The sequence below is a fragment of the Xenopus laevis genome, chromosome 1L, assembly GCF_017654675.1.
Source record: "Xenopus laevis strain J_2021 chromosome 1L, Xenopus_laevis_v10.1, whole genome shotgun sequence".
Taxonomy (NCBI): domain Eukaryota; kingdom Metazoa; phylum Chordata; class Amphibia; order Anura; family Pipidae; genus Xenopus; species Xenopus laevis.
The window spans coordinates 16,011,386-16,037,673 of NC_054371.1; the positions used below are offsets into that span (position 1 = coordinate 16,011,386).

General features: G+C 38.0%; 1 protein-coding gene across 5 annotated transcripts in view; it reads left to right on the plus strand.

Moving 5' to 3' along the window:
- The window catches only part of ctnna2.L (catenin alpha 2 L homeolog), a 1,040,499-nt gene that overhangs the window by 735,133 nt on the left and 279,078 nt on the right, over positions 1-26,288 (plus strand). For all 5 annotated transcript variants that reach the window (XM_041580668.1, XM_041580677.1, XM_041580652.1 and 2 more), the window contains 1 exon segment: positions 1,755-1,835. In XM_041580668.1, coding sequence (XP_041436602.1) covers positions 1,755-1,835 — 81 coding nt within the window.

The window sequence follows — 26,288 nt, forward strand, 5'->3', positions numbered from 1 at the left end:
TCTCCTCTCCCCCTCCCTCCTCCCCTCCCTGCCTGTAATCTGAGCTCAGAGCTATGAGTGAGCAGGGTGAGACTCAGGCAGGAAGTGATGTCCCAGCAATATGGCAGCTGCTATCCTAAACAAACTGAGACAGTGTCTAGACCTGTGAAAAAGCATTCTAAAGAATAAAAATGTTTTTCTAGCTTGCACTGTTGTGACTTATCAATTGGCAATAAACTGCCTTGGTAGCTTTCCTTCTCCTTTAATAGCATGTTACCAAATCATGCACTGTATATAGAATTTTGTGCAGCTTTATAGGGGTGATATGGACCATTGTATTAGTGAAGGTGAAACCTTACAAAGCCTGCTGTGCTTGTTATTTCCACTCACTTCTTAAGGTGGAATTGATATTTTAAACGACTCCAAATAAAGAACATTTATAGGAAAAGGACTTTATATCCAATTTATTTTGTTTGCTCTTTACATAACATTTTTTTTTTTTACTTGGGATTTTTTTTATTTATGTGGGATTTCGATGTTTACTTACCCTTTAATACATAATATATAATATTGTGTATCTATATTATAAAAAATGAATGCCAGAATCTATTCAGATGCAAATAACACAATTTTTTTCTATAAAGAGGGATTTCTTACTTGGGCACGAGCTGCCAATTTTTATTTATCTGGGATTTCGATGTTTACTTACCCTTTAATACATAATATATAATATTGTGTATCTATATTATGAAAAATGAATGCCAGAATCTATTCATATGCAAATAACACCATTTTTTTATTTAGAGGGATTTCGACGTTTACTTACCCTTTAATATATAATATATAATATTGTGTATCTATATTATAAAAAATGAATGCCAGAATCTATTCAGATGCAAATAACACAATTTTTTTCTATAAAGAGGGATTTCTTACTAGGGCACGAGTTGCCAATTTTTATTTATCTGGGATTTCGATGTTTACTTACCCTTTAATACAAATTATATAACATTGTGTATCTATATTATGAAAAATGAATGCCAGAATCTATTCATATGCAAATAACACCATTTTTTTATTTAGAGGGATTTCGACGTTTACTTACCCTTTAATATATAATATATAATATTGTGTATCTATATTATAAAAAATGAATGCCAGAATCTATTCAGATGCAAATAACACAATTTTTTTCTATAAAGAGGGATTTCTTACTAGGGCACGAGTTGCCAATTTTTATTTATCTGGGATTTCGATGTTTACTTACCCTTTAATACAAATTATATAACATTGTGTATCTATATTATGAAAAATGAATGCCAGAATCTATTCATATGCAAATAACACCATTTTTTTATTTAGAGGGATTTCGACGTTTACTTACCCTTTAATATATAATATATAATATTGTGTATCTATATTATAAAAAATGAATGCCAGAATCTATTCAGATGCAAATAACACAATTTTTTTCTATAAAGAGGGATTTCTTACTAGGGCACGAGTTGCCAATTTTTATTTATCTGGGATTTCGATGTTTACTTACCCTTTAATACAAATTATATAACATTGTGTATCTATATTATGACAAATGAATGCCAGAATCTATTCAGATGCAAATAACACCATTTTTTTTTATTTAGAGGGATTTCTATGTTTACTTACCCTTTAATATATAATATATAATATTGTGTATCTATATTATAAAAAATGAATGCCAGAATCTATTCAGATGCAAATAACACTTTTTTTCTTTTCTTTTTTTTTCTTTTTAGAGTGGAAGAAAAGAAAAGGGTGATCCGCTAAACATTGCCATTGACAAAATGACCAAAAAAACGCGAGATCTGCGTAGACAGGTATTGTTTTTATTTAAACTGAACAATGGTAAATATTGTTGTATTGTGTTTTGGTCGTTTAGACAAACTGGGTAAAGTTCACTTTATAATCCAGATTACCTTTTAGCCAAGTATAGTCTTTTGCCTTCCCATTCTTTTTGTTTTTTGATTTTTTTGATTTTTTTTCTCATTTTCTTTGTCTAAATTCAGTTTTATCTTGTTATTCTCTGTCTCCACATTCTCCTCTCAGCTTCTTTTATCTTTTATCTTCTGTTCAGGAACCCCCAGAGAAGCAAACAAACTCACTAAGGGGCAAATTCACTAAGATTCGTAGTTGCGCCAGGCGTAACTTCCCCGCACTTCGCCGTACTTCGCCACACTTGCCAGGTGTATTTTCGCCAGCGCTCCGCAAATTCACTAAAATCCGAAGTTGCGCTCAGGGGTAGCGTAAGGTTGCGAAGTTGCGCTAGCATTGATTCGCTTAGAAAGCGAAGTTACGCTAGCGAAGGCTAATTTGCATATGGCGCCAAATTCAAATTTCAATGGAGGAATACGTATCAGCACTACAAATGCCTAGAAAACCATCAAAACATCCAATAAAATTTTTATTTTGCCCTACACATGTGCCCACTGTCTAGGTAAGTTGCCATGAGTCTGGAAATGTAGGGGGGAAGGAGGGGAGCCCCTAAAAATTTTCGATCTTTTTCAGCCTATAAACCATAATGTAGAAAACACGCCAGCGTTTTTTGGCACTTAGAAAAAAATTGAAATTTTTTTGAAACAATCCCTATCTACTCTATTGCGCTTCGCCTGGTCTGAGGTGGCAAAGGAAGTCTAGCGTAAAAGGTAGCGTTCAGTACACTGCGCGCGTTAGTGAATTTGCGTAGTTACGTCGATAGCGAAACTTCGCCAGGCGTATGGGTGCGAAGTAACACTAGCGAAACTATGCCAGCGTTCGTTAGTGAATTTGCGCAGTAACGAAAATGCCAAACGCTAGCGAAGTAACGCTAGCGAAGTAACGCTAGCGTTTGTCGCTTCGGCAATTAGTGAATTTGCCCCTAAGAGTGTGGGAGGGAGGATGCTGGGGTATCTGGTCACATACGAATAGTCAGCCAGCACTCACCACTTTGATTCTTAGATGTAGCTTCCACCAGCTTCAAAATCCCAAAATCACAATAGACAGCACCAGTATTGAAGATTTGTTTAAAAAAGCCTTTATTGGAACTTCATGGCTTTATCATCTGAACAAACGCAACAACGTTTCAAGCCGCATGGCCCTTTGTCAAGTTGATTACTATCAGTAAACCTCTAAAAGTCCAAATTGATTACGATCAGCGCTCATTGACCTCATATGGGACCTCAACAACTTTTACTTGCTGCAGCTTTGTATTACAGTTTTTTCATGGTTTTTACACTTAGGGAGTTATTAATCAAAATCCAAATTTTTCTATTTATTTAATTAAAACTAGAATCCACAATTTAACCTTATTTATTATTAAAAAGGCTTGATTTCATTGGATTGGGGAAAAACTCCATAAAATTGAGCAAAAACCAGAATAGTGTGATTTTTCAGATTTTTTTCCCGAAAAGCCCAAAATAGTTGGATTTTTCAGATTTTTTTGCCCAAAAAGCCTGAAATAGTCTGAATTTTGGTCTTATTCCAGTGCAGACCACAGAAATTTCTAAATAGTATAGGGACCTGTACTACTATACGGATTTTCAGATTCAGAATTTTGCAGCCTCAGGGTATAATAAATCTCGAAAAATTCGAGTTTTTTTCCTACTTAAACTTCTAATTTTTTAGTAAAAAAACCTTTTTTTTAAAAAAAAATAACCCCCTTCATAAATCTCACATGTTTAGAGTTTTAGAGAAATACAAAAAATATATAAATTGTTAGAGGAAAAATATGATTTGTGACAAAATAAAAATCTGCATTTTAGTAAATTAGCCCCTAAGTGACATCTGAATCAGCCAGTAATTCAAAAACAAAGTATGGGACTGCCCCCTTAAGGGGGTAAGTTCTTAACCAAGGGTTCTACCCAAAGCACATTTAGGGGCAGATTCATCAAGGGTCGAAGTGAATTAGAGGGAATTTTCAAAGTAAAAAAATTTGAAAATAAAAGTAATTTTTTGGATACTTAGACCATCGAATTGGATAGTACGACTTTGACTTAGATTCAAAGTAAAATACTTTGAATATTCAATCATTCGATAATCGGAGTACTGACTCTTTAAAAAAACTTTGACTTCAATACTTCGCCAAATTAACCTGCAGAAGTGCTACGTTAGTTTATGGGGACCTTCTAGAGCAGTTTTCTAAGTCGAAGAAAAATTGTTCAATCGATGGATGAAATCCTTCGAATTGTTCGATTCGAAGGATTTCATCGTTCAATCGAACGATTTTACTTCGACCACAAACCGGTCAAATTCGGTGAAAAAAAAAACTAAGCCATTCGATGGTCGAATTTCGAAGTATTTATCACTTCGAAATTGGACCCTTGATAAATCTGTGCCGAAGTGCTATGTTAGCTTATGGGGACCTTCTAGAGCAGTTTTCTAAGTCGAAGAAAAATTGTTCAATCGATGGATGAAATCCCTCGAATCGTTCGATTCAAAGGATTTCATCGTTCGATCGAGCGATTTTACTTCGACCACAAACCGGTCAAATTCGGTGGTCGAATTTCGAAGTATTTATCACTTTGAAATTCGACCCTTGATAAATCTGCCCCTTAAAGTAAGATTAGTGGAGAATGTCTCTTAGACCTCTTATATACATACAGTAGAAAAGTCCATCTTGCTTGAACGTCAATTTTAGTGGGACTGGATGGGCTTGAACAAAACTACTGCCTTAAACTATCCACTAGAATGAAAAAGTGATATTCCCTTAGAAACAAGCACTTTTATTACTAATGGATTACTCAGAAGAGCAGTTTTGTAAACACGAGATTCTAAAGTGCAAGGCATTTGCTAAGCTTCCCAAGATATTGATGCTGACATTTTCTAGTCATATCAGTGATTTCTCCCGAGGGCTGACGGCAAGAACAAGTGGTAGGATTACAGAAATTCAACAGGTAATCATGTAGAAACTTGATCTTTGACTGCTGATGATTCTCCAGATTTTCCTTGTCATGTGTCAGTGGCCCCGAGGCATAGAATTTATGGCTGGTAGACAGGAGGGAGATCTGTTATCATGCTGCCTTTTACAGATTGGTTGACCTTTAAAAACCAAATTTTGCCTTCTAGCACAGCAAATAGAAAAATCAAATACAGGCATTTAGACCATTTATATGATTTCCTCCTAGAAAATCCAACAAATCCCATCATTATAAGCAACAACTATTTGTCTGATCCCTATAGAATGGTTGAGGAAGTCCCATTCCAGTTTACCTGTACATTGACTGTTGGGTCCAGGATTGTTATGGCCCACAGTAGGTAGTCAATTAATAAAAAGGATGCCTTGCTTAAAGGGAATGTAAAGCCAAAAAAATAAAATCCCATTTTTACTTTCTTTAATGAAAAAGAAACCTATCTCCAATTTACTTTAATTAAAAAATGTGTACCGTTTTTATAACAAACCTGACTGTACGCAGTGAAATTCTCCCTTCATTTACTGCTGTGGATAGGAATTGTCAGATGGTCCCTAACTGCTGAGCAGGGAAACAATCAAACTTATGAACAGTAGGGGGAGCCCCCGCCTTACTTCCCAGCCATGCATAACTCAAGCAGCTTTGTTTATGATGATCCCTAAGCAGCCCAGACCACACTGAGCATGTGCACTTAGTCTTAGTCTTGCAAAGATATTTAACAAAGTTATAAGATGGTGACCCCCTGTAGCCAACTTTGAAAGCATAAATCATTTGTTTGATTAGGCTTGTGGTGCAGTAAGTTCATATTTATATTTAGTATACAAAATACAGCATTTCTAGCCTTATTCTATTTTAGACTTTACATGCCCTTTAAGAAAAAAATTATATTTTAAAATTACATTTTAATATTGAGTGAACACCATTTTTAAATGGCCTTTATTTTGAACTTGTGTGCATTTTAAATGATTTTACTTTTCATTCCACAACTATCCTACATATCAAAGAAATTATTGTCTTGTTGCTAGAAGCACAGTAACTGAGTAAAAAAACTAGAACGAAACATATGATTGGTTGCTTTGGGTAGCTGCAATGGTATGACTATGTGAGTAAGTTAGCCCAAATGAGCCTTAAAATTAAGCAGTGTATTGAAAAGGAATTCAAGATTAGAGGCAAAGAACAATTGAACACAAAGGTATACAATTTGGGAAATATCTAACGATTAAGCTCAACATTTAGGGAGTGATGTTGCAGCAATTTGGAAAACTCATGGTAAAAACATGATCTTGAATATATTCTTGTTTGAGTTTTTTATTCAAAAAAATTCAAGATGAATTAAAATACAAAAACCTTCAAATATTTAAGTTAAAAACTCCCCAACATACATCTGTAGTGAGTCTCTAAACTAGTGATTTCAGCAATCACATTATTTTTAAAATGCTCTCAAAATTTTAAAAAAAATGTGCTCACAATTTTCTAATAAAGCAGTCCCCTCAACACAGTGCAACCTGAGACTTTTGGCATTATAGTGAATGGCGACCATCATGCAGTGGTTGCACCATGTTAAATGGAGCATTGGGTTTTCCAAATCATTTTTCGGGACACTTTATATTCTCTAAGATATATTCTCAAGGGTTAACTTCAATAAATGGCTTTAATATGTTGATCTATTATAAAATAATCTCAATAGGGTGTCTATGATCTTCAGCCATCTAAATAGAATTAGAATATTTGCTTTGAACCTTCTAACTATCTGGGACATGAAGAGAAATCAATTGGGATAAATAGTGCTCCCTCTCTATAATGCATCATTCATTTTTGCTCGATTTGCTCAAAGGGATTTGGGAGAGTTTGTCTCTCAGTATTACACCCCAAATGTCAAGATATGACAAAATCGAATAAAAAATATCATATTTTAACAAATTGAAAAAGAAAAAACATGGGAAATGTTATATGTTGTATATTTCAACTCAGAAATGCAATTCTGCCATGTAGAATTTTATCATTTTAAATAAAACAGAAGGTCATCCCTGGTATGGCCAGTCCTACACTCAACTAGCTTTTCTATAGAATTCTTAATGAATCAGATGTAAATTAAGTGTAGGACTGGCCAGATATGGGATGACTTTGACGTAGTTGGCCAGCTTAAATATATTGCAATATATGGGCAAACAATCCCTGTTTTGTTTAAAGGGTAAGGCATTTTTTAGGAGCTTAAAGCAAAATGTCTCAATGTTGATAATGGGTTGAGTGCAGAGGACTCTTGTATTTGTCTATATGCATTTTGTGGTGACAGCCTCATTGCTCCCACACTTAATGGTTTTAAAAATTAGTGGTGAGCACAACTTTCCCTTGTTTGGAAAAAAAATGTTAACAAAAAAATAGTTAATAGTTAGAACCTTTATAGGCAATCGCCATTTAAAATATGAAATTAACATCAGCGTTTTTTTTAGAACTTTTATGACTTTTCAATACAGGATATGATGTCACTAACATACGATTGAGGAGGATGTAGCTTCTAGGCGAATTTTTTCGCCACGTTTTGCCGAAAAAATTACGTCCATAGACTTGTATGGCGGCCTGCGTAAAAAAAAAAGATGCGCGTCGAAACAATTTCGCTGCGCAACAAAAAATTTTTGACGCCCATAGACTTTAATGGGCATCTGCGACATTTTGCCGGCGGCGAATTTTTGGCAAAACAAAACGGGTCAAATTTGCCCATCCCTAGACTAGCTTCATCTTATCAGTTAGCCAGGTCTAAATTGGCGAAGGAAACCCTGGCGAAAGAGGTAACTTTACATATAAATTAGTGAATCTGCGGAGTAACTATCAATCTCATAAGAGAAAAATCTCTTGGCGATAGGGTGCGAAACTTTGTTAGCGATCTACTCTTTTGCTAGCGAATTGTCCCATAGGCCTGTTAGTAAATTGGTGATGTCCCTGCAGATGGGATTTCTGGCAAATTTTCGCAGCAACGGCCACTTTGCCCTTTAGTAAATCTGCCCATTTATTAAAACATTTCAGTTTTTTCATTGAGAAGTAAACTCGATCATAATTATTCCATTTAAAATGTTCTTAAATATGCCAAGAATTAAAAAAAATGTGGCTGTAATGTCAGGATGTTTTTTTGCTTTTTTTTTTTTTTTAAATTCTCTCAAAATTAAAAAATATACAAATATCTATAAATCTGTTCCCCCAACTTCCATGTGATCAAAACCACTCCTATATAGAAAATCATATTGATAACCTCCTCAAACAAAACTGTCACCCCCCTTTCCGTTCAAATAATATTAATTACAAACCATTTAATTAAAAAAATGGCAATATAATTAGATTTGGGAACCTGTTTGCCGTCTTACTTCAACTAACAAATGTCTTTTGAGCCATGTAGAAAATGATTTAAAATGTTTACATTAGGCCAATGAAATCTGGCAGAACCTCAAAACATTTGAGCAATTTCCATAAGACTAGGAGAGAGATTAACTAAAATTGCAAGCGTTCCACTGGATAATAAATTTTATTTTAATGGCAGCCCAGAATACAAATTTAAGGTTTTTCTTCATTTATTCAGTGTATTTTCTTTTCTTTTTTTTTTTTTGTCTCCGACAGAATGTGTTTCAGCAAAATGTTTATGTGACATTGGATTTTTATGGTCCACTTAAGTGCTTCAGAGCAAATGGAGGATATTTTAATCCAGCTGATTTACTCTTTTTGGTCTGCAATCATTTCCTTACTGCCTAATTATCAACCTCAGCTTCATTTACTCTACACATAATGTTTACTGATGCACATATGGCCTCATATTTTTACAAAATGATACACATAGCTGTTAGTTTCTACAAGTTTGGGGACCGGAGAACTATACTTGACCAGGTATAATTGAGAATGTTGCATTTATTTATGTTCAACTAAAACACTTACTAACTTTCTTACCAATACTATTTTTTTTCATTCCACTGGTACTAGCTAAATACTAAGGGGCACATTTACCTAGGGTCGAATATCGAGGGTTAATTAACCCTCATTATTCGACTGCCGAATTGAAATCCTTCGACTTCGAATATCGAAGTCGAAGGATTTAGCGATATTCCTACGATTGAAGGAATAATCGTTCGAAGGAAATTCCTTCGATCAGAAAATTGTTAGGAAGCCTATGGGGACCTTCCCCATAGGCTAACATTGGCCTCGGTAGGTTTTAGGTGGCGAACTAGGGGGTCGAAATTGTTTTTTAAAGAGACATTACTTCGACTATAGAATGGTCGAATAGTCGAACGATTTTTAGTTTGAATCGTTCGATTTGAAGTCGTAGTAGTAGTCAAAGGTCGAAGTAGCCAATTCTATGGTCAAAGTAGCCATATTCGACCATTCGAAATTCGAAGTATTTTTTCTTCTATTCCTTCACTCAAACTAAATAAATGGGCCCCTAAATGAAAAAATGTAATTGATGCTAACAGATCCCATATTTTTACAGGAGTGTGTCGGTTTCACTTTAAACGCCTATCTAAATCTATTCATATTTAAATTTTACAATGACCAATGACTAACCGCTGATATCACTTTTAAAGTGTCCCACTTGTAATTTAGTTACAGTTATTCCTATTCAGTACCAGTAACCTATGATTAAGTGCGTAGTATACAAAACATGTAAGGCTATGCTATGTCCATTATTTGCTTAAAATAAAGACTGCCTCTCTTTTACTACACCTGTCTGTGGGATCTGGGAAAGTCCTGGTATTAAAGCAAATTTTATTATACTATACACCCAAACAATACCCATTTTTCTTAGAGTAACAATAGCCTGTACTATTATGATCAGACTTCAGGCCATTGGTGCATACATGTGCCCTTCAGGAGACAGTACTAGTGATGGGCGAATCTGACCCGTTTCAATTCGCCAAAAATTTGCAAAACAACGAAAATTCACCAAAATGTATTAAAGTCTATTAGCTCCACAGATGGCCAGATGCCATTCCCACACTAAAAATGTTTGTGCATGATTCACAAGTGCTATTACCATTAGTGATGGGCGAATAAATTCAACAGACAAGACATCGATTTACAAAAATCCACCTTGACAAAAAAAATGGTCTTGCGTCACAATTGGCGTTCATTAAAATTATATGTCCATTGACTTTAATGCATTTGGACAAAATAGTCATAAAAATAGTCAAAAAAATAGTCATAAAAATTGTCACTCGTGTCAAAATTATTTTGATGCCCATTGACTTCAATGAGTTTCGCGAATTCAGCCGTTTCGCTAATTATTCGGCGAAGCAGCATACCCTACATTTGTAAATGAACCTTCTAGTCACTAGATGCATGTGGACATAGCATTGACAGCCTGCTTCATTTCTGATCCATTTATTTGGGGCCAAACACGCATCAGTGCTATGCATTTTTGCCATGGGGACACTATTCACTTTGGAGCAAATGTCTGAATGATACATACGCCTGTGTATGATTGCCATAGACATTTGTGCAAGGATACCTTGATCCCAACAGTGATCCACTCTGCATTGCATTTAAACTAGTATGAGGTTCTGAGTGCAGTCTACACATATTATTGCCCTGCGAGAAAGTGAAAGTTGTCTGTAACAGCCAACAAAACCTTGAGCTGACCAGCCAACTTCTGATTATGACTGGTACAGAAGAATAAATATATTCCATCAAATGGAATGATTTAAAGAGTACAAGGGCTGCCCACAGTCATTTTTTTCTTGGTAAAAATTAAAAATACCATTTTTGAGAACATTCTAGGAACATTTTATTGGTCTCCTCTGTACTCCAGTTTCTCCAGAAAGGCTTATTAGATCACATTGTAGATGATTATATCAGATACCTACATTGTAAAACCATTTGATTCATTGTTGAATAAGGGTCTGTGAGTGCATTAGCATTATCTGCATATAACCATAAATAGTCATGACAAGAAGTCTTTAGAAGGATTGAAGAAATTGTATGGATGTTTCATGCTCCAAAGTATATTTATATATTTAATGGGTCTCTGGTACATAATGTTAAATGACTCACATTTGCTTTGGCACTGACTGATCTCTAGCTGGAATGATGGTATGATGTCAGCAATAAATATATTTAATGCACACAGGCTATACATGGAAAGTGGGTGTATAAATAATAGCGTGTCTTTACTGCCATTATAATATTAGAATACTTCCACTTACTGTATTTTCAGCCATTGCAGCCATTAAGGACCCCCACCCCCATAACTACAGATTAGTTAATAAATTCATAAAACGCATTGAAGACGATGGGCGTCAAAATAATTTTGACATGGGACAATTTTGATGCGAGCGTCAGTTTTTATATGCACGACTATTTTGACATGAGCGACAATTTTCATACACGCAACTTTTTTGTCAAAATGCAGTCAAAGGGTGTCTGATACATTTTGACGCGCGACAGTTTTGATGCGCGCGCCTATTCTTTTAGTACTCTATCATTTTTTTGCTGGCGAATTATCGTGAATTTATTCTCTAGCAGCGAAATATGGCAATTCGCTACGAATCCATGCCTGCCAAATTTATTCGCCACATCACTATTCTTTAAGGGGCCAATTCATTAAGTTCGAGTGAAGGAATAGAAGAAAAAATACTTCGAATTTCAAAGTGTTTTTTTGGCTACTTCGACCATCGAATGGGCTAATTCGACCTTCGAAGGATTCGAACTAAAAATCGCTTGACTATTCGACCATTCGATAGTCGAAGTACTGTCTCTTTAAGAAAAACTTCGACCCCCTAGTTCGCCACCTAAAAGCTACCGAACCCAATGTTAGTCTATGGGGAAGGTCCCCACAAACTTGGCTAAGTTTTTTTGGTTTAAGGATAATCCTTCGATCGTTGGATTAAAATCCTTTGAATGATTCGATTCGAAGGATTTAATCGATCGCAGTATTTGCACAAAATCCTTCGACTTCGATTTTCGAAGTCAAAGGATTTTCATTCCCAGTCGAATATCGAGGGTTAATTAACCCTCGATATTCGACTCTTGATGAATTTGCCCCTATGTGTTGTAGTTCAAAAGCAGTCTGAGAAGTGCTGGTGGGTCCTTTTTTTCTTTTCCTGAAACACAATGTACTAATTTAGGAACCATTAGGTTTACCTAGGTAGAACTGCTGGCTAAACATGAGCCGCATATAATATAATTTATTCTGCTTTCTTTGATTCTGAAAGTCCTACCTGGAGTTGTAGCTCAGAAAGAGGCAGAGGGTGGCAGTATATATGTATGTAGGCAAAATGCATGTAAAGTTTGTACAAAGCAACAAAAAAATGCCTCAATCAACAGACTCAGTTAGGAAAAAGCTGAATTAAATTATCAAACAAAAAGGATTTCAAAGTGTCAATCACAACATTATGATCTTATTCAGAAAAAAATCATGCCAACACCCACTAGTATAATATGGAGGACTGGAAACATATATAACACAGGTGAATAACTGTTCATTTGCAAGCTGGTCATGTCCATCATCTATTTCTACCCGAAGATTAATCTTTGACTTGACCATAAGCGCCATCTACTTGGATAGTTTTATCCTACGGTACCTGTCTGTTGTCCCATGATCATTTCATCCAAAGCAATCATTTCTAGTCTTTAAGAAATCATTTCTAGACTTTATAATCATCAGTTCCTATATGGGTCTAACTAAAACAACACTTTTAAACTCAAGTCAATAACAGCACAGCCATGAATGGAAAACTTAAGTTGACTTATTCCCCCTAGTGGCATGTGTATCATATGAAGCCATCAGTCAACCAGAAAACGGACAGTGATTTGATTTTTAATAAAGTTAGTAGGTCACTCAGGTGAATCTGTCTATGAAGGTTTTCATTCATCCAGGTCATGGTATATCTAGTCAAAGTAATTCTAGAGCAACTGGACTAGCTGGTTGATCATTGACGACATTTAACTACTCATCCTAGCAGCTTCTTCAGTTCAACTGATTGGTGTGGGAAATCCTGGGAGCTGCTCAGATGAGTAATGAAACACCTTCAACGATTAATCAGCAAGTTCAGTTGCTCTAAATTTACTTCTACTAGATATTCAGGTGAATGCAATATAATCATCCATATATTTGGCCCATTTGGTCACTAGTATATTCCTTTAAATTCACAGTGTTCTCTGCTGCATATTAATTCAAAGCATATTGGTAATTTCTGAAAATTCATTTGCAGTCTCTAGTTACTCTCAGCAGAAGTAATTATGTCATCCAAAGTCATTCTGAACCATTTTCCCATGTAAGCAAGAGACTACTAATCATATTTCAACTATATTACCCATTTGTTAACTGATTTTAATTGGCATATTGATCCTGAAAATGGCACATTCATCGGGTTAATGGACCAACAAGAGACCTCTTCATAGATTTACAAAAGAAAAACATTTCTTCATAACGTAAACTGATTAATTAAAAGCAGCATAAGTGCATGGGATTCATACAACTATAAAGCCAAATTAATTAACTATACATACTAATACATGGGATAAATACCTCTTCCTTTAATAATATCCAAGTCATGGTTTTCCTGTGATGCAAAGGTTATGCTTCCAGCATCCCAAAAGCAACAGTAGCCCAGCAGCAGAGGTACTTCCTGAATACAACAATGGCAAGGCAAAATTATATTGAGTGATATAGCAGAGGTCGATCAGTTCTTAGACGCAGATACTCTTAGGAGATTGTGTTGTAAAGGATTTGTTTATTTATTAATGTACACCTCCATGTAAGGGATTCCTTTCAGTGGAATTCTCTCAGGAATAAAACTAGCTGTAGTCCATTTTTGGTTTGTGGTCCCTACACTTAGGCAAGGTCCACCTTGGAGAGCTAATTCCATGCTACTAGTCCTCGGTGGAGCCTATCTATCCCACAACTCTCATGAGCATGCCAAGACAGAAAATGCTATTCATTGTTTCTTTGTTCATTGGTTTTTCCAACAAGGTTGCTGGATACTAGGGCCTTAAGATCAAGCCTTCCATCACACCCCTAGCTCTAGGTGGAGACCAAAGAGACTAAGCCATATGCTCTATCTCATTATGTAACCTATGTACAGGAGCTGCTCACAAGAACCCTGGCCTATTAGGGAAGCCCCCCTTCCATGTAGTTAACAGCAATGGGACTTCTTGGACAGTATGAAAGTTTAATCCTTTGAGTCACCTACAATTATAACACAACGGGAAAGTTGTCTTCTATTTTTTATGTGCTTTTCCACCTAAAACTCTATGGGGCAAATTCACTAAGATTCGTAGTTGCGACAGGCTTAACTTCGCCGCACTTCGCCACACTTCACCAGGCGTAGTTTCACTAGCGCTCCGCAAATTCACTAAAATCCAAAGTTGCGCTCGGGGTAGCGTAAGGTTGCGAAGTTACGCTAGTGATGGTTAATTTGCATACGGCGCCAAATTCAAATTTCAATGGAGGAATACGTATCAGCACTACAAATGCTTGGGAAACATTCAAAACATCAAATAACATTTTTATTTTGCCCTACACATGTGCCCACTGTATAGTTAAGTTGCCGTGAGTTAGGAAATGTAGGGGGGAAGGAGGAGAGCCCCAAAAATTTTTTCGATCTTTTTCAGCCTATCACCCATAATATAGAAAAAACCCAGCGTTTTTTGGGACTTAGAAAAACTTTTAACTTTTTTTGAAGCAATCCCTATCTACTCTATGGCGCTTCACCTGGTCTGAGGTGGTGAAGGAAGTCTAGCGTAAAAGGTAGCGTTCAGTACACTGCGCGCGTTAGTGAATTTGCATAGTTACGTCCGTAGCGAAAATTCGCCAGGCGTAAGGGTGCCAAGTAACACTAGTGAATGTACACCAGCGTTCGTTAGTGAATTAAGGAAAGTTAGCGAAGTAAGGAAAATGACCAACGCTAACGAATTGACACTAGCGTTAGGCGCTTCGGCGCATAGTGAATTTGCCCCTATGCCTGCTTGGAGCTGTCAGAAAACTTTGCTTCAAGTATCAATAAAACACTTCATGGAAATGGAAAGTCATGGAAAGTAAGCACATTTGGTAAGAAAATTGTTTTTCCTCATGTTGTAAGAGACCGCTATGGAAAATTAGCTTTCATACTGAAAAAAAGTTTTTGCCCTTTCAAAACAAATAGATAAGGTATTCAATAAATTGAGGCAGCATTGGCCAAAAGATGGCAGAGCAGAAGAGCCAACACAACACAATACTAATTAGACCCCTCCGTCTTCCTTTCATAGACTACAACTCTTGAAGCAATATATTTTTTAATTTGCAGAGTTTGAATAAATGCTTAATTATGCAAGGTCTCGGTGAGTTAGTGCTGTACAAATATAGTAGTCCATGCAAAATTCTAAATGTAGAGGCAATGCAGCATACAAGAGTGCCAGATGAGACTGTTTGTAAAGAGAAATTGAATAAACACATGCTAGCACAGTTTTCTTCTTGAAAAATGAGAGTGTTTTCAACAACGTGTTTTGCTGCCGAACAAACTGTGGTCGATTCATCTGAAGTCACTCGGTCGCTTGAATTTCTTCAGTAATGTATTTGCACCATGACCAATGAAATGTTCCACACAGCATGATATTGATTTGTCTCTGGCTTGAGAAACTATAGAAAAATTCTCCAGGAGCTGTCAAATTTGAACTTTCCTATTTCTTCCCCACTATGTTTCAGTTGGAGAAAAACTGGTGAACTAGAAATACTACAGTCTGATTACAAGCTACTATCTTCTTATTCCTTTTACCATCCCTTAAAGAATAATGTTTATGGGAAAATTACTCTTTCATGTGACTATGAACTTCCTTCTTTCAAAATTTAAGAATAACACTACCCAACTCTTTCAATTTGCAGCAGGCCATATACCCTTATGTTCAACATAAGTTCTATACATAGAGCTTGTTAGTTCTTGAGCTAACAAGGCTGTAAAATTGTATCTCCTCCATGTTTGGTCCTTGCAAGGTCAAAAATGTGATTCCCACTAGTGATAAGCAAAATCTTTCCCCAAATTTTGCATCAAAAAATATGCTCATGTACTCCAATGTGTGAAAAAAATTTTTGCGCTGCCTTGTGCATCAAAGATAATTGTCACCCATAGGGGCAGATTCACTAAAGGGCAAAGTGGCTAACGTTAGTGAAAATTTGCCAGCGTGACGTTACTTCGCCAATTTACTAATGGGCACAGGCGGAACTTCGCTAGTGAAGGAGATAGACTCTAGCGGTAATTAGCTCCCTTACACCTGGCAAAGTTGCGCTCTAGCGAAGGGACATAGCTACGCAAATTCAATAAGATGTGGATTTTACTGAAGACTTGCCTTCACCACCTCAGACCAGGCAAAGTGCAATAGAGAAGATAGGAGTTCCTCAAGAAATAGTTGAAAGTTTTTCTAAGTTCCAAAAAACGCTGGCGACTTTTCATTTTTTCAGGGTGATAGGCTGCAAAAGATTGTAATTTTTTTCTGGGGTACCCGGCTTCCCCCCTAAATTTCCTGACATATGGTACATAAACTATACACTGGGCACATGTGTAGGGCAATATAACAACTTTATTTTATTAAGGTTTCCCGGGCTTGTTTAGTGTAATGTATTGGCTGCAACATATATACGTCCATTCAACTTTAACTTCCCACTGTATGCAAATTAGCCAACACTAGTGCAACTTCGCTTCACTTGCCACAGAAACACTAGCGCAACTTCACCAGCATTCGGTGCCCTGGGCGCAACTTCAGCCTTTAGTGAATAAGCGTTGTCCTGGCGAATATTAGCCTGGAGATGTGAGCGAAGCCGTCACATTTTCAGAGGTTAGTAAATTTGCCCCATAGACTTCAATGCATTTCGGCAAATTTTTGCCATTTTGCGAATTTTCTGTGAAAAGGGCAAGATTTGCCCATCACTAAACAACCCCATTCATTCACCCCTTTGTTGTTACTTATTTGGCTCACAGATAAGCAGGACTCTAATATGCCCTGTTTAGCTCAAGAAATAATGAACACCAAAGATTTTTTATGATAAAAACAATGGGTAAAAAGTATGTTCAGCACAAGCTGACCCTTTAAAATCAAAAGAGTTCAGGCAGTTCATAGAAGTAAAAAATAGTAATTTTCCCATAAACAATATTCTCCATTATTCGAAATAAAATACAGTTGTAAAATCCGGGTTCTAAAGAAATTATAGGGGATGGTAAAATGTAGAAATAGTAGATGGTAAAAGTAGATAATAACAGCCTATGAGTAAGTGACCACTTCCGGCACAAAATTACTTTTTTTGTGTTACTAAATACCTTTGGCTACTGCTTTACTACTGGATGGTTTCTTCCTACAGTTGAATGTTCTACATATTGCAAAAAAGTTTGGCAAACCCTTGGACTGGTGGTTACCTTGGTAAGAGATCATTCTGTAAGTTCCTCTTCTTGACTTTTTGATTTTTCATTCTTTAATTATTTATTTTTAAATTTTTGCCTTTTGGCGGTTTGATAATAAACTGATCAAACTCATCTACTGTCTCTAACAAAAACATATCTTTTTAAGATATGGACAAATTTTCTTGATTAATTCTTGTTATAGTTTACTTCCCTCAACCCCTACAAATTTCATGATTTTTTTTAAAGCTTTATTTTTGATTAAAGGCTGCAGGGTTGTGACAAAGATATTTGGAACCATTGCCCTTTTTTAGGAATGGTTCCATCATGGAAATATACTGTATAAAGGAAATTAAAAGAGGTTTACTGGCCTCTTAAAGGAGAACTAAAGCTAAATCACATTGGGGCAAATTCACTAAGCACCGAAGCGCCTAATGCTAGCGTGAATTCACTAGCATTGGGCATTTTCGTCACTTCACAAATTCACTAACTGACGCTGGCGTAACTTCGCTAGTGTTAATTCGCACCCTTACGCCTGGCGAATTTGCTCAACGGACGTAACTACGCAAATTCACTAACGCACGCATTGTTCTGAACGCTACCTTTTACGCTAGACTTCCTTCGCCACCTCAGACCAGGCGAAGTGCAATAGAGTAGATAGGGATTGCTTCAAAATAAGTAAAAAAATTTTCTAAGTCCCAAGTTTTTTCATTATTATGGGTGATAGGCTGAAAACGATCGAAAATTTTTTTGGGGCTCCCCTCCTTCCCCCCTACATTTCCTAACTCATTGCAACTTAACTATACAGTGGGCACATGTGTAGAGCAAAATAAAAATTTTATTTGCTGTTTTGAAGGTTTCCCAGGCTTGTGTAGTTCTGCTAAGAATACTTCCATTGGAAATTGAATTTGGCGCCGTATGCAAATTAACCATCGCTATCGTAACTTCGCTTCGCTTGGTGAATTAACGATAATGCAACTTCGCAACCTTACGCTACCCCAGAGAGCAACTTTGGATTTTAGTGAATTTGCGGAGCGCAAGTGAAAATACGCCTGGCGAAGCGGACGCCAGTGCAACTACGAATCTTAGTGAATGTCCAACATTATGTTTTGGGCTTATATACCAGCTCAAGGAAACCACAGGAACATCTGTACCTCCAAAAATACCCTAGTAGCTCCCCATCTTATTTTCTGTTGTCACAATATTAGGCTGATAATAGTAACTAATTCAGATTATTAGCACATGGCAGCTCAAAAACCAGCACAATTAGCATTATAATTTAGCAATCAGCCTTGTAGCATCAAGTTATATGACAGGAGTGGGCAGGCGCCAGATTGGGAGGTCCAGAGTCCACCAGGTTGCTGCCTTAAGGGCCCACACACTCCTCCTGGCCCCCAGTCGTAACACCTATCTGCCTTTGGGCCCCCTGCCCCAGCCACAACCCTTCTGCCTCATGTGCGGACCTCATTTGATCCTGATGCAGCAATCAGGGAGATTAGGGTGCAGCACCCAGGGTGGGGAGCAGGTCTGAGTTGGCGGGGCCCACTGTCTTTTTTCCCCAGCATTTTGCTGGCCCAGTCAAACTCTAGAGAGGCAAACCTCATTTTCATTTTGAAGATTTGGGACAAACCCTAAGCTTTTCTTCTAATGATTGCTCAAAGCACACTGAGCATGTGCAGTGCCACTGACTCTCCTAACAAAATTCAGGATGAGAAGCTCCTGTGATAAATCTGAAAGCCTGGATCATACCTACTATAGAGATGCTGAAACGTTCAGCTGGTTCATTAAATTCACTATCATCATCATCATTTATTTATATAGCGCTGTCAAGATACGCAGTGCTTTACTGCAGTTATAGCTAACAGGGAATAAATGGTGGATAACAGACAAGGATTACAGAGTACAATAGGGTTTACAAACTAAAAGGTTAGGGTATAATTGAGACATTAGGATTATATAAACACTTTGTCATTTTTGATACAGCAATGATTAATTAAGGTACATCGAATAGGCCTCTTTAAACAGTTTGGAAGGAAGGAGAAAGTCTGACAGCTTGTGGCAGAGAGTTCCAGAGAAAAGCAGAAGCCCGAGAGAAGTCTTGTAGACGAGAATGGGCAGAAGTGACCAGAGGAGAAGTGAGGCGAAGATCAGAAGCAGAGCGTAGGTTTCGTGAAGGAGTGTATTTGGAGATTAGAGATGAAATATAGGGAGGGATTTCATTATTAAGGGCCTTGAATGTGAGTGTAAGTAAATTGAATTTGATTCTAGAAGAGATTGGGAGCCAGTGAAGGGACATACATATGGGAGCAGCTGATGTTGAGCGGCGAGCTAGATGAATGAGTCTAGCGGCCGCGTTTAGAACAGATTGGAGTTGTGAAAGGTGACTTGTTGGAATACCTGTGAGGAGTAAGTTGCAGTAATCAAGGTGGGAGATGATGAGAGACTGAATCAGTGTTTTAGTTGATTCTGAACTGAGATAGGGTCGTATTCGAGCAATGTTGTTGAATACGGCAAGATTTTGCAAGTGTTTGAATGTGTGGTGAAAAAGACAGATGAGAGTCTAAGATGACTCCTAGGCAGCGTGTCTGTGTGGTGGAATGAAAGGTGGTGTTGTTTACGGTGAGTGATATCTGAGGGACAGGGGAAGATTTATAATGAGTTCTGTTTTAGAAAGGTTCAGTTTCAGGTGGCGCTGTGACATCCAGGAGGAGACAGCAGAGAGACAGTCTGTGACTTGGGAAAGGACAGAATTAGAAAGATCATGAGTAGACAAGTAGAGTTGGGTGTCATCAGCATAAAGGTGATACTGAAGTCCAAATGACTGAATAAGTTTTCCTAGTGAAGTTGTATAGAGCGAGAACAGCAGGGGGCCAAGAACAGAGCCTTGAGGAACTCCAACAGAGAGTGGGAAAGTAGTAGAAGTAGAGTTAGAGAAGGAAACTTTAAAGGAACGGTCAGACAGATAAGATGTAAACCATGAAAGAGCTGTGTCCCGAATGCCAGCTGAGTGTAGAATGTCAAGGAGGAGTGTGTGGTCAACTGTGTCAAAGGCTGCAGAGAGATCTAGAAGGATTAGAATGGAATAATGACCTTTAGACTTTGCCAATAGAAGATCATTGGTTACTTTGGTGAGTGCAGTTTCAGTCGAGTGTGATGGGCGGAAGCCAGATTGCAAGGGGTCGAGGAGGGAGTTGTGAGTGAGATGCTGGATCAGGCGTTTGTAAACAAGCCTTTCTAGTAATTTGGATGCGAATGGAAGAAGGGAGACCGGTCGATAGTTAGTGGGAGAGCTGGGATCAAGGGAAGGTTTTTTGAGGATAGGAGTGACTAGTGCTTGTTTGTATAATGATGGAAAGGTACCAGTAGAGAGTGAAAGATTGAATAGGTGGGTAAGTGCAGGAGAGAGTGTATCAGAGATTGGGAGGAGAAGGCGAGAGGGAATGGGGCCAAGGGAGCAGGTGGTGGCTTTTGAGCTGGCTAAAAGTTTGCTAACTTCATCTAGAGTTGCAGGGGTGAAGGAGTGCAAAGTAGATGTGAGTGGACTGCACGTTGGTCTGAGATTGTTGTCAGACGGTATGCTCAGCCTAATGAGATCGTTTTTTTCATTAAAGAAATGAGCAAGGTCTTGGGCGGTAACATTAATAAGTGGAGGAGGTGGAGGGGGGCATAGGAGTGAGTTAAATGTGGCAAACAGCTGCTGCGGTTTGGAGGACATAGTAGATATTAGATAAGAGAAGTATTGTTCTTTGACTAATGATAGAGCTCGGTTATAGCAGGAGAGCATGAATTTGAAGTGGATGAAGTCAGGATCAGTTTGTGACTTTCTCCACCGTCACTCAGCTGATCTACTACATCTTCTGAGGTACCGTGTTACACCAGTGTGCCAGGGTTGGGGTTTAGCTGGCCGGCTGTGACGGGTGGTAGAAGGTGCAAGGGAGTCAAGTGCTGTTGAAAGGGCATCGTTGTAGAGAGAAGCTGCCATATTGGGACAGGAGAGAGTATTAATATGAGATATGGATTGTGCTGATAATGTTGATAATTGTTGTGGTTCTAAGGCATTAAGGTTTCTGTACGTGTGGGTAGAGAGAGATGGTTGTGAAGGTGCAGGTGAAAGCAGTATCTGAAAGGAGAGTAGATGATGGTCAGACAGAGGGTAGGGAGAGTTAATTAAGTTGGATGGGCAGCATGAGTGGCAGAATATAAGGTCAAGAGCATGACCCTCGATGTGGGTAGGTGAGTCGGTCCATTGAGAGAGACCAAATTAAGCTGTTAGAGAGAGAAGTTTAGAGGTGGCAGCAGAAGCAGAGTTGTCAATGGGGATGTTGAAGTCCCCTAAAATGAGAGCAGGTGTCTCACTGGAGAGAAAGTATGGAAGCCAGGCAGCAAAGTGATCCAAGAAGGTGGAGTAGGGACCTGGGGGGCGATATATGACAGCAACTCGCAGAGAGATTGGAGAAAACAAACGTATGCTGTGGACTTCAAAAGAAGTGAAGGAGAGAGAAGTCGGTGTAGTTAGATTTTGAAACCTACATTTGGGGGAGAGAAGAAATCCCACCCCACCGCCATGACGGCCATCCGGTCTAGGAGTGTGACTAAGTGAGAAGCCTCCATAGCAGAGGGCAGCAGGTGAAGCAGTGTCTGAGGGGGAGAGTCATGTTTCAGTGATTGCAAGAAGGTGAAGGGATTTAGCTATAAAGAGGTCATGGACTGCTGTTAGTTTATTGCAGATTGACCGTGCATTCCAGAGGGCACATGAGAAAGGCAGGGAGGGTGCTGGTTTTATGTAAATTAGGTTTGCAATATTAGAAGTGCGTAAAGTTTGAGAGACTGGAAAAGACCTTGTTGAATGCCTGAGAGTAGGAATAAGTTAGGGTACAAATGAGTGAGTTGGACCAGGGTTTGGGGAGATATCCCCAGCTGCAAGTAACAGTAATAATGAGAGTGAGACAAGGTGTGACCTAGATTTGACAGTGCGAGCAGTGTATTGTTTGATGGGATGAGAGGGGATAATAGATTTAACAATACAAGATAGTGTGCTTAGATTGAGAGAGGGTGATGGGAGCAGTGAAGAGGAGATTTCAATTTCAGGATAGTTTGATGGATGTTGGAGTGCAGAGGATATATGCAGAAGTATAGAGGAGAGAGAGAAAAAGAAGGCAATCAAATTAAACATAGTTAGACAGCATAATCCGGCTTATCTTGTTGATAGAAGAATTGATGAGCAGTGATGTCCAATGTTTGCTTGGAGATTCCAATTCAACTCTGATCCAACTGCTGTCCAACTCTGTCTAACTCTATATGTTGTACTTTAACTTGATGGACTTAAGCTCTGCCATGGCTCTCCTGCCATGCTCACCCCTGCTATGCTTCCCCTAGAATGAATATATAAAATATAGCAAATATAGCATTTCCAGCCATATTCATGTTTAGATTTTAGTTCTGCTTTATAATTAAAACAAACGGCACAAAGGGAAGGCATAGCCCTTATCTTTTGAGGCTCTGGAATGGCTTTTTTTTTTTTTTTTTTGCTTTTATCAACATACTACAAAATAAAATGCAGCCAGGCATTCACAAATTGTTTTGCAGAATTCTGAAACCTTGTGAAATGTTTCACTTAACTCTCGGATGCTGAACGGGGTCCTGACCAATTTCAAGATGCTGACAGGGGTCCTGCCTTATTGGAAATGCTGAAAATACTTTGCGAGATCTCATTGTTATGTCAAACTTTATGAGAATCCCCCAGAGCAGATATTCCTGCATTAGATATGACATTGGTATATTAGTCTGCCTTCCTAGAGTCTGATATAGAGGAATTCTGGCTCCCCTATCTGAGGGCATTAAAAAAAAATAAACCAGGTATGTCCCATCTGCAACCTTCAACTTTTTCCTAAGTACATATCCCACTACCCCTGGCGGCTGTTTCATAAATATATTAGAGTTTCATTTGGATCCTTATCTTGGCAATGTTGACAGCTTTCTCCTAGAGGTGATAAAAGTTGCATGTTGCACTCAAACTGGTATTTTAGCTAAACTTTAAATATCAAAGTGCTCTGAAGTAACCTTTGCAAACAGCGCAGGGTGAAACTGTACAACAAGCTTAATCCATTAACACTTTGGTGTGAAAAGGTGGAATCGCTTCAGTCTTGATATTTTTGCGTCTAATGTGAGAATTTGTGCCCCCAGGAGACCCCAGTGTCGCTTTCCTCGCCCCTGGTCACGTCCGTGTGATTATATAGTTTGAGTTTATACACACGGCCTTCAGGGAGGCTTCATCCTTTTAAACCAGTCAAAGACGAGGGAAATGCATTGTTGCTATGAACATCAGAGTTTATTTATATCAATATTACAGGGACGCTTTGTGGCTTTGAAGTGGAAAAGAAATCGGTGGAGTTTGTGCCGGCAATCACAATAGTTGTTTTGCAGAAGGTTTAATCTTTTATTCAATTGTAAACTAAACCTGTATCTATTGAATGCAGTGGTGTGCCGCATTGTAGTGCACCCCTCAACAAAGCAATGGACAGATTATTTAGTATTTTTTGTTGTCTACACACAAAACAGACACCATCCAGCTCTACTCTATGTTCTCGGCAGTCATTTTCCACCTATTGTCGCCAGTGTTTAATAAGGAATGCTTTGTAACAATTTAAAGGATAAAGGACTTTTGGTTGATTCTTTCTATTGACTTTGTATATCTTTATAGCAGACATTTAGACATGGAAAATATATTAGGATGCATCAGATTGCTGCACAGGGCGCCCAGATTTAGTGACAAATAGTGACATTGTTCAAAGGGTTACAGCCCATCTATAAAGACCCATAGTTGATAATACAGGGCCTTTTTAAGCTTAATGCACTTTAAAGCCCTCATCCTCAACACACAACTTTCATGTACTATCATGTGATGTAATTATCATGTAGATCAAATCCAGCATCGCTCAGTCTTTCCTGCCTTGCACAAGTAACAGGGCTAGAATTCTGGGAAAAAACACTGCATCAGTGCAGGTATAGGACCTGTTATCCAGAATGCTCAGGACCTGAGGTTTTCCGGATAACAGATCTCTCAGGAATTTGGATCTTTATACTTTAAGGAGTAGATTTATCAAGGGTCGAAGTGAAAATTCGAAGTTAAAAAAAAATCGAATTTCAAGCTATTTTTGTGTACTTTGAATAGGGAATAGTCCAAATTCAATGTTAATTTAAAAAAAAATGAAAATTCGAATATCAAAATGTATCATTTACTGTCTCTTTAAAACTTCAACTTTGGCCAATCACCTTCTAAAATTGCCAAATTGCTGTTTTAGCCTATGAGGGACCTCCTAGAAGCTATTTGGAGTCAATTGGTGGACTTTAAAAAAATTTAGTTTTTTTTTTAAAGACTTTGAATCGAATTCGATCCAATACGATCTTACTTTGACTCAAACAATGTAATAAAAGCATTATTACCCGCAAAAAAAACGATTTTTTAATAGATTGCGGTTGGTCTTTTTTTATTCAAATTTCGAAGTTATGGGAGTTCAAAAAAACTCCCATTACTTCGAAATTCGACCCTTGAAAAATCTGCTTCTAAGTCTGCTGAAAATCATTTAAGCATTAAATATGTTGTGCCTCCAATAAGGATTAACGAAGTCTATTAGAGATGGCCTTCTGGATAACAGATTTCCAGATAATGGATTCTTTACCTATATTTAAAAGTGTTAAAGGGATAACGTAATTTTCAAAACACATCAGTTAATAGTGCTGCTCCAGCAGAATTCTGTACTGAAATTATTTTTTTTTTTTGAAAGAGCAAACTGATTTTCCTATTTATAATTTAGAAATGTGGCACGGGGCTAGACATGATGTACATTTACCAGGTGCCCCCAACCATGTGACACTCCAAGTTGGAGTGTTGTCAATTTGTTGGACCCGAGCCTTCATGGGCCCAGACCACTCCCCACATCTGCCTTGCTCTATTTCTAGACCTCCCCCCTGCTCAAAAAAACATCTGCATGAAGACAAGGTGGGGGGTTGCAGCTTGGGCGATGGTCCCATGGGAGTGGTGGAATGGGATGGTGAAGATGGCTCTGTCCAACACTGGCTATATGTATGAAATGATCTGATCTGGAAATTACTCTTGACTCCCAACTTAAAAACTGAAGAGAAATAATTCTGAAAATATCTAGGCAAGTTTAAAATAAGTTTTTTATGGTGGTGAGTCACTGTGGATGAGTTAGAACCTGCGATGGAAAATGGCAGTTACATTTACAAATAGCTTTAAAACCACTGACCATTGTATATTGGAACTTTGTTTAGAATTATAATTTCCTTCATTAGGCAGAATTTTCGGGGGGGTTACTATTAACAAATGTTGGTATTATTTAGGGATGCCCGAATCCTGGATTTGGTTTGGGATTTGGCCTTTTTTCAGCAGAATCCTTCTGCCCGGCCTAACTGAATCCGAATCCTAATTTGCATATGCAAATTATGGACGGGGAGATAAATTGCGTGACTTTTTGTCACAAAACAACGAAGTTAAAAAGGTTTTCCCCTTCCCACCCCCACCCCATATGCAAATTATGATTCAGATTCAGTTCGGTATTTGGCGAAGGATTCGGAGGTTCAGCCGAATCCAAAATAGTGGATTCGGTGCATCCCTAGGGGCAAATTTACTAAAGGGCGAAGTGACCAACTGGCAAGCGTGATGTAATTTCGGGACTTTGAACGGGCGCTGGCGTAAATTCACTAGCGAAGGAGATAGACTCTACTGCTACTTCGCAAATTTTCGATCTGGCGAATGGACGTAACTATGCAAATTCACTAAGATGCGGATTTTAATGTATGTTACCTCTTGCACTAGACTTTTCATGAATTAGCTTTGTCCTAAATCTACGCCTGGCGAAGTGTTGCGATGTCAGCGAAGCCGTCGCTGGCGCAATTTCGGAGGTAAGTAAATTTGCCCCTAGTATTTTTTGCTGTTTACTATATGAGATGTTAAACCCAGTATACACACACACACATACGCATACAGACAACGCAATAAATACATTTCCAGTTAGGCAGATAACAGGAA